A 19,096-nucleotide genomic window follows, 5' to 3' on the forward strand; every position below is an offset into this window, starting at 1 on the left:
TTAAGCCATGGACCTTATAATACATTACTAATGGTTATGGAATAAATAAGTTTTACTCATCGGTTGTTTTTATTTACCCAATAATCAACTAGCTTGGTTGACTGATCACGACCGAGGTAAGTTTACCGATGTTTGTTGGGGTTTTTTTAAAAAAAAGTAGCCTCGTATTGTTTGTTGATTGACGTGATATGAAAATTATTCGATGGATACAACGTTTGTGATAGGATTAGTTTAATGCCCCACGTCGTTTATCTTCTTTAAAAAAAAGAGTATTTCAAGTGAATGACATTATTCGTATTTCTGTGCTTAAATAGGTTAGTTTGGAATATCAGTCGCTAATTTTAAAAGTTTTACCCTCTAGGTAAACAAAGCACACGGCTCCAATAGAGCACTTCCTCTGAAGTGTCCAGTTCTGGCACATTTTAGAGAGAGAGGGAGAAATGGGGTTTAACATCCACTCGACACAAACTAGGTCTTTTCGGGACTAATACATGGTTTAATTTTATTTCAATAATTCGCTTGCGCGTAGGGGTCTTTAGCAGTGGGAGGAAACCGGAGGACCCGGGGAAAACCCACGAGGTTGGCAGGCGACCCTACTCCTTGTCAGGTACAAACGGGGAATCGGACACACTAATTTAGAACCACTTCCAAAGAAACTTCCATTGAAGTGTTTAAAAAAATCCACCAAGGCTTTCATTGCTAATAAACTTCTATGAACACTTCAAGCAAAGTGTTCAGTTTAGAAACACTTCCAACAGCACTTCTTTTCTAGTGTTATAAAAACTATTATTAGTGGGCAGAAATTCGCCCGTGTATCTGTTATCACTCGTCACTTCAGTCAGTTATATAGAAGGATAACTCGTGTTTACCTTTAACGTTCGTTATTCCCCTTTCTTGAAAGCTTCATAATGCATCTATCGTAGCAATGATCTCTGTGTTAAAATTATATTTGGAACGTGTTTAACCAGTTCTATCACATAATATGTGATAATGACTGACACCAATATTGTCCTTTAATACTTCTGAAAGATAGTCTATATACAACTGGCTTGGTTGGGCTGTGAAAAAGACATCTCTTAACCCATCGTTTGCCTTCATTAGTCTTCGTAGGCAGGTGTTTGTGACATACAAGCAGTATAGTCTATCTTTACCACATTAATGACGAGTTTGTCATTCTTAAGAAATGCCCGTTTATTGGCTTCCTTAGCTTCTGTTAAATGGGGTATCAAAGCTTTTCTTATTTCACGAACACGTTTTGAAAAGTGAATCTTTAAATTGTTTTCTAGGATTAAATCTCTGTCTCTCAGTTTGTTAAACACAACCAATATCGTTCGTACCCTTTCTTTGTTTCTTTGAATATACCCTCGATATTAATCTCAGAATTCCCGCTCACCCCTGGTAGATCGGACAAAACATCATCCTTGATTAATTGCCCAATTGCTCACAGTTACCCCGTTTACATTACAAATTTTACGCGTGCCAGGCACGGCACGATTATTTATTTATTTTTTTGTAGTGTAAACACGTCAAACATAAGCGTGCCGTGCCAATTTCGCCGACAGAAGTAAGGAAGGTGATCTCGGCACGGTGCTAGGCACAGTACGCTTAATTTTTCGTAGTGTAAACACTATCCGGTCTGCGAACGATTCTCAGTGCGGATTACAGCGTATGCGCCAAATGAACCTTGACCTTTTTCCAAAGAACTTAGACATTTGTAAATGGGTCAATTTCTTGAAATTTATCGCGGGCTGCTACCGTGCCGAAAATGGCACGCTTATCGCGGCGAAGTGTAAACGGGATTAATCACCCTGAGTTTCAACCTCACTTTATTTTTCTTTTATTCCATAAAAATGAAATTATATATTATGCTCCTTTCTTCTGTTTTCACTTTCATCCAAGTCTTTGCTTCATTATTTCTTGTTCTGCCTTCAGGAGTTCAATATCTTGTTTAATATTTATCACCCCCTCTTTAGTATTCATTTCACGAACTTCTCAAGATAATTGTGTAATATCATCTCTGATGCCATTGCAAGAGAGTTGTCAATTCATTGGTTTGGTAAAATAAACAATAGGAGGGATTGTTTAGTTGAATCACTGGTCTAACATTATAGTGTTTGTTGTCACGACCTTCTACCGTTACAGAAATCTGATTCCTACGATTAACCTAGAGGTTTAAATTTTATTTCCAAGATTTAAGGATGATCATATTGCACACATACATGCTGGAACAGAAAATTTCGTGATTCTTGATTTTAGACAAGAAGGCCAGATGTAAATCAATAATAATCAAACAAGGCAAAAAATAGTTGTAACTAGAGTTGTCCAAGTTATTACTTGGACAGGTTTTATACAACACAATCACACCCTTACACAGTCATTACAATCTTTAGTTAAGCCATGTACTGTGTTTATCTAGACAATTCGTCGGTAGGCAGACGAAGTGACTTATCTTCATACCGTACCTATTGACGATAAGTCACTTCGTCTGCCTACCGACGAATTGACAATAAAATTAAAACGCGAGAGAGTAAAATTTTAACAATTTGCACCAAACGACCTACTTAAAATCTTGAAAATTTTACTTCCCATCAGATGTTACGAAATTCAAGAATCTTAAGAAAAAAATAATTATTAAAGATCGGCCAAAATGGAAAAACTTTTCATACTGACAGAACTTACCACCAGATGTGTTATGGATTTTGTGAAATTGTAATGATAAATGTTTCAACCGGGGAGTGGTATTGATATATTTCCAGTCAGATGATACGGATGGTGACAAGAGTCTTAATAACTATAAATAACCAGATATTATCTTGTTGGCCTACGACGACTGGCGGCAGATAGTAATGGATCTGTGCCATCCTCTCTCACATTTACACAGAACCTTTGTTCACATTCACAAATTGATTTTGATTAAGCTCCTTAAATAAGCAAGAGAGAAATGTTGTTTAACGTCCACTCGACACAAACTAGGTCACTTCGGGACTAACATATGGTTTAATTTTATTTAAATAATTCGCTTGTGCGTAGGGGTCTTTAGCAGTGGGAGGAAACCGGGGACCGAGGTTGAACAAGGGACCTTACTCCTTGGCAATCCTTAAATACGCAGCAAATGACCTATTTAATCATTTGGCATCAATACCAAGTGCCCGAGAAATTTTTGCTGACCTGAATTCCAACCATCGAATCTGACTATTGGATCTACTTCCACAAATAATAATCAATGCCTGAAAAATCTTGCAGTTTTAATCCCTATAGTCAATTCAGTACAAATTCATGGTATTCAATAAACAGAAAATAAACTTTTTACCAACTAGATTATATCAAAAAATTTTTTCTCCATCTTTAACCGTCTACCTGAAAAGTTAGGGTTGGGCAGCTGACCCTGGCCCCTCCCTCCCCCTGGCTCGTACGCAACTCTATGCGTCGACTGGGTTGTTGTCCTGTGCCACGCTGGTGAATCTTATTTTCTGTTATACCCAGCTCCCTTCTTATAAATGGAGTTAATTCAAATTAATTCTTGGTATTTTTTCCCAGTGCTTGCCCAATGGGTGTTTTTAGCGTAATCCAATATTTTTCTAGTAAGATCGGGTGTCTATACTTTCCATATACATGCATACCAAATTTGCCATACTTCTATAACCGCCCGATAAATACTTTCAGGGCAATGTATCTTTAATAGACTTCCTGTAGTCAGGACCCATATTAAAAATACAGAAATGAAATGTAATGGGGTTTAACGTCTTAGCTGTTCTGCTCCGAACTGGGCTAATGAAGACGGGCATACGCCATACAGTGTGCTATGAGGGAAATTTTGCCCGGAGAGGGGCACTACAGCCTACTCTTATATCGAATTGCAACTGTCAAGGGATCTTTTACGTGCACGCCAATGTGTACATGGGACCTTGGTTTTTTGTCCCATCGGAATGACTAGACACCTGTCCTTGTCAGGCCCTCCATCCTGCATCACTGACAAGGGGAAACCACGACAGAAAATCTGAATGAACTTTCTTGGCCAATGCAGGGATCGAACACCCGACCTTGTTATTGTTTAAAAAAAACACCCATTCATTTCTCTTCACTCTTTATAAAGTAGTTCCATAAATTTCTAAAACAATTGGGCAAATTTAACAAATTGGCTGTATAAAGTAGTTCCATAAATTTCTAAAACAATTGGGCAAATTTAACAAATTGGCTGTATAGGAATACATATTGTGGGGATTGCACTAATTTAAAAGATCAATAATTTAAAGATAGATTCCCAGAAAAGTATTTATCGGGTGGTTATTTCCAATAAAAGTATGGCAATTTTGGTATATATGGAAAGTAGAGATATCCAATCTTACTAGAAAAATACTGGATTCCCTTAAAAACACCCATGGAGCGTATACAGGACAAAAATGTAAGGGTTCCCCTAAACGAAAGCCTGACGATTAGGAATATCTGCACGCGTGACGTCAAAGGTTGCACACGGAGATTGAGCGCTTGATGTACATGTTGATAAACTTTATGTAAGTTAGACGTACAACACTTTCTAAGATAAAAATCACAGAAAAAGGCGCGCACAGTGGATAATCCGAGAATTTAATTAGGATTCGATATTTGTAATAAATAGTCAGCGATTAAAGATAACATCGTCTTGTGTAAGTCAAGCGTGACACAAACATGACCTCTTTTGATCGATTTTTTATAGCAAGGGTATTCCTTGACAATTACAATGTTTTGAGAAGGATTTGAAGAAAATTTATGATGTATTAATTAGTTTAAATATGTTTTTAGGCCAAATATATCATCAAATCACCCCGTTTGTACACGAGAATGTACCTTTAATAAAGACTGTCACTGCGGTTGAGATCGCTGACATGTCAAATTAAATTGTTCTATGGGTGCGGAGATAAGTCATTCCATGGATCACTATTATTATTTTTATTACACAATAAATATTTGGGTGAGAAAATTTAAAAATTGTGCTCGTTTTAAAATAGTTGGACACAGATTGATTCATGCCATAACATAGTGAACATCCAGGTATTTACGTTCAAACTCCCCGGAACTAACATGGCCCACCAGGCCCCGTGTCGACACGCTGTCACATGATCAATGTGGACTCTAGTTTCTATATATAACTCATGTACCCACATGTAAAGATCACTCTGCATGGGAGAATGTGTATATCCTCTAGTACAGTTCTATGCCCACATGCAAGGGAGAATGTAGATCTTGATGTACCACATCACACTTACCAGCTGGGAATATTCACTAGACGGTACAATCACTGAGAGGGATGACATCGGTGCGGCTTATCCAGTCCCCAATATTAACTTTTTTGTCCCCCGCCTTTCGAAGAAAGCAGGGGACTCTTAAAGGCTCAATACCACTCTTGTTGTAACTGAATAATATGTCCCAATCTTTATTCTGCTCAACAAATTGTACTTATTTAGAATATTTCAATTAATTGATGATACAAATTTCGTCTTAACACACCTTATTTAAAAAATTTGAAAAATTCAACATAATGGTTTGAAACGTCTAACGTAAACCTTTTCAAATGAAACTTCGATTCAAAAATATTTTCGAACCCTCTGGACAAGTAAAATAGGATGTAATGGATAATTTACACAACAGTTAGGACACTTAAACATCTAGTACTTAGATAGAGATATTATTTATTTTCTGGAGCTTTCAAGCCAGCAAGAGTGTTATTTCCCATTTAAAATGGGTTCCTCCGTCTGTCTGTCCGTCACACTTTTTGGGACACAATAACTCTCTTTCTAATTGAGCTAGAATGTTCAAACTTGGTGTAGGTGTTTATTATGTGATGGAGTTCGAAGATGAGCATTTTCGGCTTAGGGGAAGCAGAGATAAGCAATTTGATTGGTTGATGCTTTGGGACGCGGTAACTTTAGTTCTAATTAAGTGAGAGTGATGAAACTTGGTGTATAGTTTCATTACATCAATACCTTGACTAAGTTTGATAATGAGCATTTTGTACCAACATTGATACTACTGTCTACCATCGTGATGTATTCGATAATATTTATCCATTTTTGTAAAGAAAATCACATGCCCAAAAAAAACATTTCTAAATTTTTCACTGATTTTCTGGTGGTGTAACTCTGTAAGTAATATAGGAGGCACTAAAACTTCTGTTTATCAACAAAGTGGCAATGGAAAATAGATACTACATGTAGATCGGTACTTATAGTTTATTCAATCCGTATCAAATAGATCGTGACAGAACACGGCTTTATTGGTACTTATAGTTTATTCAGTCAGTATCAAATAATGTTTCTTTTAGGTGTGAAAACAATGATCAGCAGATCAGAATTTGTCATCTAATAAAACAAATGATTAATTAACAGATAATTCCGGGTTTATTGTTATTTTCAGTTCTTTTTACCTGATCAGTGGGGACCAGATAATTAACTATTAATCACAGGATTACCAGAGGTGCTACAAAGTGTGACAAGATGGTATCATTCGACAATGGCCGTTGAATGGGTGATGTTTTATTAAACTTATAACTAAAACAGTGACCGCTGGTCAAGTTAGAGGAGTGACAGTTGATTAAAGCGCTGCAACGATTCACAACTACCTCGATTCGGTTCGATTATCGATTTTAACCATTCGATTCGATTATTTTCGATTCGATTATCAGCTACAATAACCAATAATTTTTCCTGTATATAATTCATTAAAAACAATAAAAACATAAGACTAAAATTGTCCCGGTGAACTCAGTTTGATTTCGTGTTTAGTTTTAGAGTTAGACTGCCCACTCACACTGACATCGAGACTGTGCTTTCTTTTGAGATGGTTTGACAGGTTTGTTGTGTTTCCTATTTTATGGGATATGTCAGTGTAGCATACTCTACAAGTTGCCACATCTTTAGAGTTTTTTCTTACACCAAAATGATTCCAAACTTTAGATTTCAAATGACCAGGTGGTTGAGAAAGTACGTCATCTGCCATAATTTTACCTTCCAGTGTTTGCTTGACTACGGGTAATAATCGCTAAACACGAAAATATCCGAAAATAATGACCGGAATTATCAGCTGATGAGATTGTTTAGAATTTATATAACGATTACCGAAGCTATTGACCTAAATTAACATCCAATGAACATTCGGTACGTCACCAATTTTAAATAACTTTCGTCAGCATACGAAAATTGTTTTAAAGGGAGGTCACTCTGTTTTAGTTATGTTTTCGAGTGACATTCGTGTTTTGTTAAATAACGTAAATTAAAAGTTACGTAAAAACAAAGTTTTTTTTAAATTTTAAGTGGACTTAATTGCTACAGGTCTTTCATTTTTTTTCGTATGGTAAGGTGTACGTTGTTTTTATTTGAAATTTAATTTGCAATTGTACCGAATCGAAATTTGAACGTTGTAGATCGTGGATCGAACCGAGGCGGCTAGTGTTGGTTATCGGTGCACCGAACTGAATCGTTGCAGCTCTAAAAGAGATGAAATAATAGAATTTTTGCCGGGGGGGAATTTAATGTGACCGCTTACAGGAGTGGCTGCTCTTACAGATTCTACTGGTAAAGTCACATTTCATTTGGACACTGATTGAAATGTGAACCTAAAAGAACATGAAAGTGATACCAGGGAACAGAATATACACAGCTTGATGCAATCTATAGGTTTCGCACAGCTAGATAATATACACACCCAGACCTAATCTACCAGTCTCTCACAGTAGATAATATACACAGCTAGACCAAATATACTAGCCTCCCACAATAGATAATATACACAACCAGACCTAATCTACCAGTCTCTCACAGTAGATAATATACACAGCTAGACCAAATATACTAGCCTCCCACAATAGAATACACACAGCTAGACCCAATCTACCAGTCTCTCACACTAGACAATATACACAGCTTGACCTAATCTATTGTGTCTCAGGGGGGTTGGATGGCTGAATGGTTAGCGTGCGCGCGCTGTATCATAAAGTCTGTCATTGAGTCGACTGGCGTGGTTTCGAATCCCCGGTTGTACGTGGCAAGGAGTAGGGTCGCCTGTCCAACCTCGTGGGTTTTCTCCGGGTCCTCCGGTTTCCTCCCACTGCTAAAGACCCCTACGCGCAAGCGAATTATGTAAATAAAATTAAACCATATGTTAGTCCCGAAATGACCTAGTTTGTGTCGAGTGGACGTTAAACCCCATTTCTCTCTCTCTCTATTGTGTCTTTGGCCAAATGATTTTCTTTAAACATCACATTTATAAGTTTTTTTCTCTTGTATGAATTTTCATGTGTCTCTTTAGATGACCATTCCAGTTGAATGATGAACCACAAACATCACATTTATAAGGGTTTTCACCGGTATGAATTCTCATGTGTAATTTTAGAATATGATTCCAGGTGAATGACATCTCACAAACATCGCATTTATAGGGTTTTTCGCCAGTATGAATTCTTATATGTCTCTGAAGACCAATAGTCTTAGTATATGATTTATTACAAACATCACATTTATATGGCTTTCCTTCTGTATGAATTCTAATGTGTCTCTGTAGATTACTATTACTGAAGAATGATTTACCACAAACATCACATTTAAAAGGGGTTTCTCCTGTGTGAATTCTCATGTGCAATTTCAGAATATGATTCCAGGTGAATGACATCCCACAAACATCACATTTATAAGGTTTTCCCCCTGTATGTATTGTCATATGTTTCTGTAAAGAATTACTTTGACGAAATGATTCACCACAAACGTCACATTTATAAATTCCAGAATGACTTTTAATGTGATAGTTTAGATTACCTGTATCTCTAAATGATTTACCACAAACATCACATTTACAAGGTTTCTCGCCAGTATGAATTCTCATATGCCTCTGAAGACTGGATTTCCTATCAAATGATTTACTGCAAACATCGCATATGTGTCGTTTTTTACCACATTTGATACGTTTCATAGCGTCTGGTTCATGGTCTATCTCAGTTTCATTATACTGGTTAAAACTTTGGTCCCAATTTTTACCATGTTGTAAAGTAGACTCATCTTCTTGAGCATGTATTTTAAAGTGCTTTCCTAATTCTTTATCAGACCTGAATTCTTCATCACACAAATTACACGGATGCAATGTTTCAATACATACAGTTTTCTCTTCTTTAACATGACAATATTCATCTATATCATCAGTTTTCTGATGATTCTCTTCAGTATGAATTCTCATGTGATCTTTAAGGTAATCTCTTTCAGTAAATGACTTGTTGCAAACATCACATTTTACATGTTTTTCTTCCAGTATTCTGCCTAAAAATCTTCTCCTTTTTTTAAAACGCCGCAAAACAGATTTTGCTTCTTTTAAATGCATTTCAGAATGTTTCACTAAATCAGTTTCTAATTTAAAGCGTTTATCACACAATTTACACTGATAACATGATTCAATATCATCAGTTTTCTCTTCTTCAACATAATCAGTTTTCTCTTCTTCAACATAACAATATTCATCTACATCATCAGTTTTGTCTTCTTTAACATGGCAATATCCATCTACATCATCAGTTTTCTCTTCTTTAACATGATAATATTCATCTTCTTTAACATGACAATATTCATCTACATCATCAGTTTTCACTTCTTTAACATCACAATATCCTTCTACATGTACATCATCAGTTTTTTCTTCTTTAACATGACAATATTCATCTACATCATCAGTTTTCTTTTCTGTAACATGACAATATTCATCTACATCATCAGTTTTATCTTCTTTAACATGACAATATTCATCTACATCATCAGTTTTCTCATCTTTAACATTACAACATACATCTAAATCACCAGTTTTCTCTTCTTTAATGTGCATTTTATTGTGTCTTTCTAAATCATCATATTGTTGGAAAATCTCATCACATACAACACATTGATAAAAGGTTTTAACATCATTAGATGCCTGCAATATATAAAATTATAATATCATTAGCCACTTTAAATAAAGCTATATTACCTTTAGTTCCTGTAAAACATATCCCTGCCGATACGCGGTGTATGGTGCATGTCATTTCATATTTGAAATTTAGCTGTTACCAGTCTATGACATAAATCAATTAGAGGTAGGTACCTATAAAAGAGGGTGTGAGGGCTAGAATAGTCAGACATCATTGGATTCTTTAGAAGATCAGGTATCTTGTGGATTCTTAAGTGTCAGACACACCTGGGGTCCTTAGACTACCATATGATGTACAGGTTGTGGTTTCCTGAGTCTAGCCACACTGGTTAGACTTTTACAGGAGTGGGGTTGGTGAAAAAAAAGAGAGAGAGAGAAATAGGGCTTAACATCCACTCGACACAAACTAGGTCATTTCGGCACAAACATATGGTTTAATTTTATTTAAATAATTTGCTTGCGTTTAGGGGTCTTTAGCAGTGGGAGAAAACTGGAGGACCCGGAGAAAACCCACAAGGTTGGACAGACGATCCTACTCCTTGTCATGTACAACCGGGGAATCGAACTCACGCCAGTTGACTCAATGACAGACCTTATGATACAGCGCGCAAATGCTAACCAAGACAATTATCACCATTCATAAATATTGCTGCGCTAATGCACTTTCGTACGCATTATATACAGCCGAGACCTAGGTTCAGAGCTGAACTATTTTTTAGTGAACTTGTTGGATTACACGAGTTTGTAAATTCGCTGTTTATGCAACTATTTAACAACCTACCATCTATCTGCTGGCCTGTCACTGCTTGTCAGTCTTCTGGACTGTCACTGCTTGTCAGTTTGTGTCTGCTGGCCTGTCACTCACTCACTGCTTGTCAGTTTGTGTCATCTGGCCTGTTTGTGTTGATAATAAAACACCAAAACATGAACAATTCCACTCTTTAATTAAAACAAGCTTTTCTAGTTTCTTTTCTTCCAAATAAAAATTCACAAAATTATGACAAATTCACGCACAATATTAGATTTCTAGGGTTAGGTTTCGGGTTAGGTTTACAAATTAAATCAAATGTCACCCTCTTTCTTTTCCAAAAACTGGAACGTTTTCCGGTTTACGACAATCAAGAAATCCACCCAACCCGAGTATCTCACAAATTTTGATAACATTTACAAATAGACCGTGAAGTAAACGAAATGGAATTTGAAGGGAAAAAAGGATAAAATGCAGTAGAATTGAATAAGAAAGAAAAGCGGCCTGTATTATTGTGTGGATTTTGTTTCTGCTATACTGTCTGTATTCATTTATGAAGTATTACAGTTGTTCAATCCTCGTCTAAAACAAGGATACCACGCTACTTCGGAAGTGGTCTTTGTTCTTGTCACTGAAGGCGTAGAGAGTTACATGTATTAACCAACAACTCGCAACTCGCGACGTTTGCTCAGGGTTTCTTCTGACTTTGAAGAATTTTAGTGCAAACTTATTGAAATTATTGTTTGAAAATTATCTGAATCAGCAATTACAGCGTATTTTGTGTAGAAAAACGGGCAATAAGAATAAAAAAGCCAACTAATGGTGAGATATTTATATTAATAATTAATATGTAACAGTAACAGTCATTGTGGAATCATTGTCTGTATTAAGCAGCCACTCAAGTAGTTCAGCTCTGAACGTAGGTCTCATTACACTCGGCCTGTACGTTCAGGAACCGTCCTATTGAATCCCTAGCGAAACTGAAATCGCTTCCCAGTCAATTTTACTGGGCAACTTTTAACTGCTAAACGGTCGCGTGTCAGTTCCTGTGAACGCCTGAACAATATAAATGAACATCTTAGTGAGAAAATAAGACCTTGCTTACCTCGCTAGAACCAGTATGAGCGACACAACACGCTGTTAAAAAATATGTCTTCGTCTTCTAACCGACTTTGCGGACTTCATTGAAACGGAAACGCACAAATTTACGAAGTACGACAAGATGGTATCATTCAACAACGGCCGTTGAATAAGCGCTATTTTGATGAATTTATTAGTAAAATAGTGACCGCTGGCCACGTTAGAGGAGTGGCCATTGTTTAAAGAGATGAAACAATAGAATTTCTACCGGGGGTGGGGGGGATTTATCGCGACCGCTTACAAGGAGATGTCGCTGAATAGGAGTGGCTGCTCGTACAGATTCTACTGTATGTAATTATGTTGAATCAGTGAATAATTATTGAACCTCAAAATAAAAGCTTACAAAAAAGAAAGAAAATCATGCTTTAAATTTGATATAAAGGCCAATGACCCTGTCGTGTAGAATTCAGATTCTAGTATATCCGTATAAAATTGAATATCAAACACTCACCTGTACATAACACCATTCTATTATAGTACAAACGTCGCTAATGAAACATGATTATCGTGTCGTTTTTTGTTGAAAATTGCTACGATAAATAACTCGGTGTAGCAGTCGCTATCGTGTGCCACGATAGTCGTCTGACAACATAGGCCTCAGTGTAATTTTACATGCAATATTAACGGTATTTATTTGTCATACACAGTCGTTGTCAAAACGATGTACTGCCACGATGTTATGAATATTGAATATTTTCGTTAATAATATGGACGCGTTAGGTCACGTTGTATAGTGAGAACACGCATGTTCACATATTCTGCACCATACACGTATATACATGTACTAACCATGTGCAGAGAGAACAACTGATTACGCCCCCTGGAATTCCTTTCTCACACCTCGACTTATTTACGCTAAAAATTATATTTGTAAAATACTGTCTCAACCAAATTGTTTTCTTTCATCAAATTGTCCGGTAAATTATACATAAACTTTATTTTTGGACATTGTTCTGAATTTTTGAATGTTTAAATTTCCATTTGAAACAAAACGGGGAGATTTTTTTGTGGGAGCAATTCTCTATATAAGATAATCAAGATAATCTTTCAACTTGGATCATATTTATAGCTAGATAACGCTTTAGATCAAAGTAATTATATTTATTTGTTACTTTATCAGGCTTCCTATTTATTTACATGTTTATGTGTTTATTTAACAACAAATAATTAAATATGCATTATGCAAGAGCTAAATCTGCCTATTGCAGGTCTTTCTTTAGGCCTGAAATGTTATCTAAATTATTAATTAGACATTAATTAACTTATCCAGACCATAATCAACTCTCAATGTCATCGCTAGCCTGCGATATTTACTGGATTAGGATCCGATTTGCTGCTTAACTTTCATTCATGATTAAATCATGAAATGGATAATCGAGACTGTTTTTTTATCATACCAATTTTAGTAATGCTGATCGAGGCTGGGCCGAAAATTCAATGGCTAAATTCTTGGCTCAGTTTGGATCAATTTGACTGAAATTTTCAACAAATTCCCTTTACATTTTCTAGTTTTTAACTATAATAGTGAGAACTGCCAGCTCATTATCTAATCTCCCATAATGTATCTTTAATTAGATGTTTATTTAACAATAAGTAAGTGTTTAACAGTTTAATTGACGAAATGTTAGATGTACAACTACGCAAAAAAGCCAGTGTGGTGGCAGGAGAAACAAGGAATCAATTCAACACAGCTTAAAACAGGGGGTAAAACGACTCTAGCCAACAAGGGGGGAAAGGGAGAGAAAGACCATAAATAACTTTTGCCATTCATTTGTGGGTGACGGCGTAGGAATAATTACTTGTAGAGTTATGGCCCTTGTTTCACTTTGTTGGACCTTGTGTTCTCTAGAATTATGAAAGTCATCATCTGATCTGTATGAAATTTATATTCATTATTTTAATTAGTAAAACGAAAAAGGCTGTTGAATTTCAACAATAGCTGTAAATTACTCCAAGAGTTAAGGCCCTTGTTTCAGTCTATAGAGCCTTGTGAAACCTCAAACCACTGTCGAGTGGAGGTTAAACCCCATCTCTCTCTCTCTCTCTCCCTCAAACGACGAAAAGTATTATCTGATCTGTGTGAAATGCCCCAATTATCTACAAAAAAAATAAATGTACGACAACTCTTGTCGACCGCTCGGACAATTTAGCTGCGTTTCATTGCCTGGCAACCTATCTTTATATATTACAGGAGACTAATGATGTTATAAATTTTATATATTACAGGAAACTAATGATGTTATAACTTTTATATATTTTAGGAAACTAATGATGTTATAACTTTTATATATTTTAGGAAACTAATGATGTTATAACTTTTATATATTACAGGAAGCTAATGATGTTAAAACTGTTTATCAGTGTACAGTATGTGATGAGATATTTCAAAGATATGATGATTTAGAAAAACACAATGAAATACACATTAAAGAAGAGAAAATTATTGATGTCGATGAATATTGTCATCTTAAAGAAAAGAAAACTGATGATGTAGATGGATATTGTCATATTAAAGAAGAGAAAACTGAAGATATTGAAGCTGTTTATCAGTGTAATTTATGTGATGAAGAATTTAAATCTGACGCCGATTTAGAGGAACACTGTCAAATACATGTTAAAGTTGAGGAGACCAATGACTTAACAGAACAGATTTCAGAACAATCTAAAGATTGCAAGACAGAGCAAGACAAGATTTTTAAATGTGATATATGTAATAAATCATTTAATGAAAGTCAGCAATTACAAAATCACATCTGGATGCACACCAATAAAAACCCATATAAGTGTGGCGTGTGTGGTGAATCTTTTATTAATGCCAGCCACCTGAAGCAACATATGGTAGCTCATACAGGAAAAAAAATATATGAGTGTGATGTTTGTGGTAAAAGATTAAGTTATCTTAGCCAACTACAGACACACATGAGAATTCATACAGGTGAAAGGCCTTATAAATGTGATGTTTGTAGTAAATCATTCATTCAGAATAGTTATCTACTGGTGCACAAGAGAACTCATTCTGGCGACAAACCTTATCAGTGTGGTATATGTGGCAAATCATTTACTACCAACAGTCCTCTACAAAACCACCTCAGAATTCATACTGGTGAAAAAGATTATAAATGTAATGCTTGTGGTAAAACATTTGCCAGAAGTAATAGTCTACAAGCACATATGAGAATTCATACTGGTGAAAAACCTTACAAGTGTAATCATTGTGACAAAACATTTGCCCAAAGTAGTAGTCTACAAGCCCACATCAAAACTACAACAGGGGTAAAATTGTATAAGTGTGATGTTTGTGGTAAATCTTTCATTAATCTTAGCAATCTAAAAGGACACCAGATAACTCATACCGGAATAAAACCATATAAATGTGATGTTTGTGGTAAATCATGCAGCCACAAAAGTCATCTACAGAGACATATTAGAACGCATACAGGCGAAAAACCATATAAGTGTGATGTTTGTGGTAAATCTTTCAGCGACACAAGTAATCTACGGAACCACATTAGAAATCATACTGAAGAACAAATCTTACAAATGTGATGTTTGTGGTAAATCTTTCAGCGACACAAGTAATCTACGGAACCACATTAGAAATCATACTGAAGAACAAATCTTACAAATGTGATGTTTGTGGTAAATCTTTCAGCGACACAAGTAATCTACGGAACCACATTAGAAATCACACTGAAGAACAAATCTTACAAATGTGATGTTTTTGGTAAATGTTTTATTACTAGGATGGAGCTTAAAAATACACAAAAGAACTCATAAAAAAAGTGGTAGAAGACTACAACAACTTTCGTAAAGTAGCTGGAGAACAAATCTTACAAATGTGATGTTTTTTGGTAAATGTTTTATTACTAGGATGGAGCTTAAAAATACACAAAAGAACTCATAAAAAAGTGGTAGAAGACTACAACAACTTTCGTAAAGTAGGTCTAAAGTAGCTGGAGGCTAGTAGTCGGAGAACATCTAAACTGGTATCTCAGTGATACATAAGGGGTTCAGGAAGAAGATGAAATAGGTAGAAAGGCAACCCCTTTAACCAGAGAAGATAGACGAACTCCTGGTAGATTATAAACTAATTTATTCTAAACGTTTCGAACTAAAGGTGTCCCTCAGCGGAAGGACACCTTTAGTCCGAAACATTTAGAATAAATTAGTTTATAATCGAGGAAGGACACCTTTAGTCCAAAACATTTAGAATAAATTAGTTTATAATCTACCAGGAGTTCGTCTATCTTCTCTGGTTAAAGGGGTTGCCTTTCTACCTAACAGAACTCATACTGGCGGAAAACCTTTTAAATGTGATGTATGTAATAAATCATTTACTACATGTAACTGCTGTAGTCTGTAGAAACACACCAGCAGTCGTACTGGAGAACAAACAACTTTTTAACTGTTCCGTTCTCAGTATATTATTCACTAACAGCAGTACTCTGTTGAAACACTCTAGGATTCATATTGGAAAAAAACATTTTAGCTGTTCTGTTTGCAGTACTCTGTTGTAGCTCTCTATGAATCTACTGGAGAAACCCGTTATAAATGTGATGTTTGTTGTAAATTGTTTGCAGTAGCTGGTACTCTGAAGCATCACATGGGAATTCAAACTGGAAAAAACCCTTTAAACTGTGATGTTTGTCTTAAATAATGTTGTTGACCTCTTTGATGTATTATTGATCTATAAAGTTATAAATAAAAGCAGATTGATATTCTCACGCTCGTTCTTCAATAATTTCTTCGCCATGGAAGGTGATTCCAATTCAGATGTGATTATTAATATCAGTAATGTTCCGGGAAGTGATTTCCAAGATTTCAGATGGAGAGGATGACCGTGATATGGCACATACCAAAGATGCTGGTCCGTCTCCGATGAATGTAACATCCCCATGCTCACATTCCTAATAATTAGGAGGATTTTTATCAAGGGACTGGAGTAATAGCTTGTGTAGTTTTTTGTGTAGATGGGATTAATGGATAATCCTTTAATCAAGTCCAGAGAGATAAGATGTTCTCTAGGGAGATAAAGGAGTAATTAGATATAGGGGTCAATTTGTCAAACTTTTTATGGCAGAGAGAGAGAGGGAGAGATTTTTGATAACTTGAACAGCTAAATCAACAACTCTTGCTGACTGCTCGGACGATTAAGCTGCTGTGGGCGTATGTTTTGTTGCCTGGCAACCTATCTTTAACTATGATAGCGAGAACTGCCAGCTCTTTATCTAATCTTCCATAATGTATCTTTAATGTATATGTATATACATTGGGATTAACATTAACACAGTTTACTTTGGGATGAACATTATTAGGGTTAGATGCAGAATGGTTAACTAAAGGCGTATTAATACTTACAACAGATTGATTTACAGTTGCTGGGTTTACATTACTGTTTGGAATTGAATGACAAACTATACTGGGTTAACAAGTAGAAAGTATCCAAGTAGGAAGCTTAATTGTCACTGTCAGTAGTGATTTTAATTTCGAGCTTATCAGGATATATGAATTCTACATGATCACTTAATCTAGGATTATTCAGTGATAAAACATAATCATATATATGTAATTGAAATCACAACCCATGACTAATCGTTTATTTGTTTTTATGAGTGCCTGTATGTAATCGGCTTCGTAAGAACAGAGAAACATATCAGCAAGCAAAGGTGCACAGTTGTTACCCATGGGGATACCTACCAATTGCTGATATATTTCTCCTCCAAATTTAACAAAGATAATATCTATTAAGAGTTCAAGCATATGAATTATCTTGTTGGTGGTGTACTTATTTTTATACACCCACATTTTCATGTGGATGTATATTGTCGTCGCCCCTGTCCGTCCGGACGTCCGTCCACAATTGTTTGTGGACACTCTACAGGTCACAATCCGATTTTAACGAAACTTGAAATATAGGTTTATCTCCAAAAGATCTCGGCTGCTTTTGATATTAGCATGTATCAGATCGCCACTTTATGGATTATGGCCCCTGTTTGTACAAAAAATCACGTTTTTAGCTTGTGGACCCTATACAGGACACAATTTTTATCCGATTGTGTTGAAACTTGAAATGTAAGTTTATAACCCTCGCGCATATCGGACCGTAACTTCCTCAATTATGGCCCCTGATTGTACGAAAAATCGCGTTTTTAGCTTGTGGACCCTATAGAGGTCATAATATTTATCCGATTTAAAAAAACGTATTATTATATCACCGTTACACCCTAAGGACAGGTGAGTTCGAATTTCGTGAAAATCGGCCCAAAACTGACAGACAAAATTGCTGCCGTTCGTTCTCAAATAGCGTAAAAATACAGTATATCAAGGTTGTGGACCCTATAGAGGTCACAATTTTTATCCAATTTTGTTGAAACTTAAAATGTAAGTTTATAACCCAAAGATCTCGGTTCCTTTCGATATTCGCGCATATTGGACCGTAACTTCCGGAATTATGGCCCCTGATTGTACGAAAGATCGCATTTTTAGCTTGTGGACCCTATAGAGGTCATAATTTTTATCCGATTTAAAAAAATGTATTATTATATCACCGTTACATCATAAGGACGGCTAAGTTCGAATTTTGTGAAAATCGGCCCAAAACTGACAGACAAAATGGCCGCCCTTCGTTCTCAAATAGCGTAAAAATATGGTATATCAAGGTTGTGGATCCTATAGAGGTTACAATTTTTATCCAATTTTGTTGAAACTTGAAATGTAAGTTTATAACCCAAAGATCTCGGTTCCTTTTGATATTTGCACATATCGTATTGTAATTGTCTGAATTATGGCTCTTGATTGTAGGAAAAATCACTTTCTTATTAGCTTGTTCTCTATCCATCTCTCGAAAATGAGGGCGTATCCTGCCTGGCAGCCGCTGGTTGGAATTACTATGGTTCTTAATGATACTTTCCCAGAAAAGTAATTATCAGGGGGTTATTTCCAATAACAGTATGGCAATTTTGGTATATTTGGAAAGTAGAAACATCCAATCTTACTAGACAAATATTGGATTCCTTGAAAATCACCCATGGAGCACATACAGGACAAAAATGTAAGGGTTTCCCTTACCGGCAGCCAACGATTAGGAATGCCTGCTCGCGTGACATCAAAGGTTGCACGCAAAGATTGTCTGGTCTCTCAGTGTTAGTGAGCGATTGATGTATATTTTGATAAACTTGATGGAGAGTTTATACGTACAAAAGTTTCTGCGATAAAAACAACGCAAAAAGACGTGGGCAGTGGATAATTCAAGAATTTAATTAGGCTTCTATATTTATAATAAATGGACAGCAA

The 19,096-nt window shown here is 35.9% G+C and overlaps 2 protein-coding genes across 2 annotated transcripts; one reads left to right on the forward strand and one right to left on the reverse strand.

Moving 5' to 3' along the window:
- Window positions 1-6,355: 6,355 nt before the first annotated feature.
- On the reverse strand, window positions 6,356-10,836 carry LOC126819501 (zinc finger protein 845-like). The gene is made up of 2 exons (XM_050547608.2): window positions 10,697-10,836; window positions 6,356-9,921 (listed from the first exon to the last, which is right to left on the reverse strand). Exons 1-2 carry the CDS (start codon window positions 10,697-10,699, stop codon window positions 8,236-8,238), a joined length of 1,689 nt encoding a protein of 562 aa, XP_050403565.1. The 5' UTR covers window positions 10,700-10,836; the 3' UTR covers window positions 6,356-8,235.
- Window positions 10,837-11,323: 487 nt separating this feature from the next.
- Window positions 11,324-16,508, forward strand: LOC126819524 (zinc finger protein OZF). Its single transcript, XM_050547653.1, has 2 exons — window positions 11,324-11,485; window positions 14,135-16,508. The coding sequence occupies exons 1-2, from the start codon at window positions 11,483-11,485 to the stop codon at window positions 15,347-15,349; spliced, it is 1,218 nt and encodes a 405-aa protein (XP_050403610.1). The 5' UTR covers window positions 11,324-11,482; the 3' UTR covers window positions 15,350-16,508.
- Window positions 16,509-19,096: the final 2,588 nt, after the last annotated feature.

The sequence above is a fragment of the Patella vulgata genome, chromosome 4 (genome assembly GCF_932274485.2).
Source record: "Patella vulgata chromosome 4, xgPatVulg1.2, whole genome shotgun sequence".
NCBI classification, from domain to species: Eukaryota; Metazoa; Mollusca; class Gastropoda; family Patellidae; genus Patella; species Patella vulgata.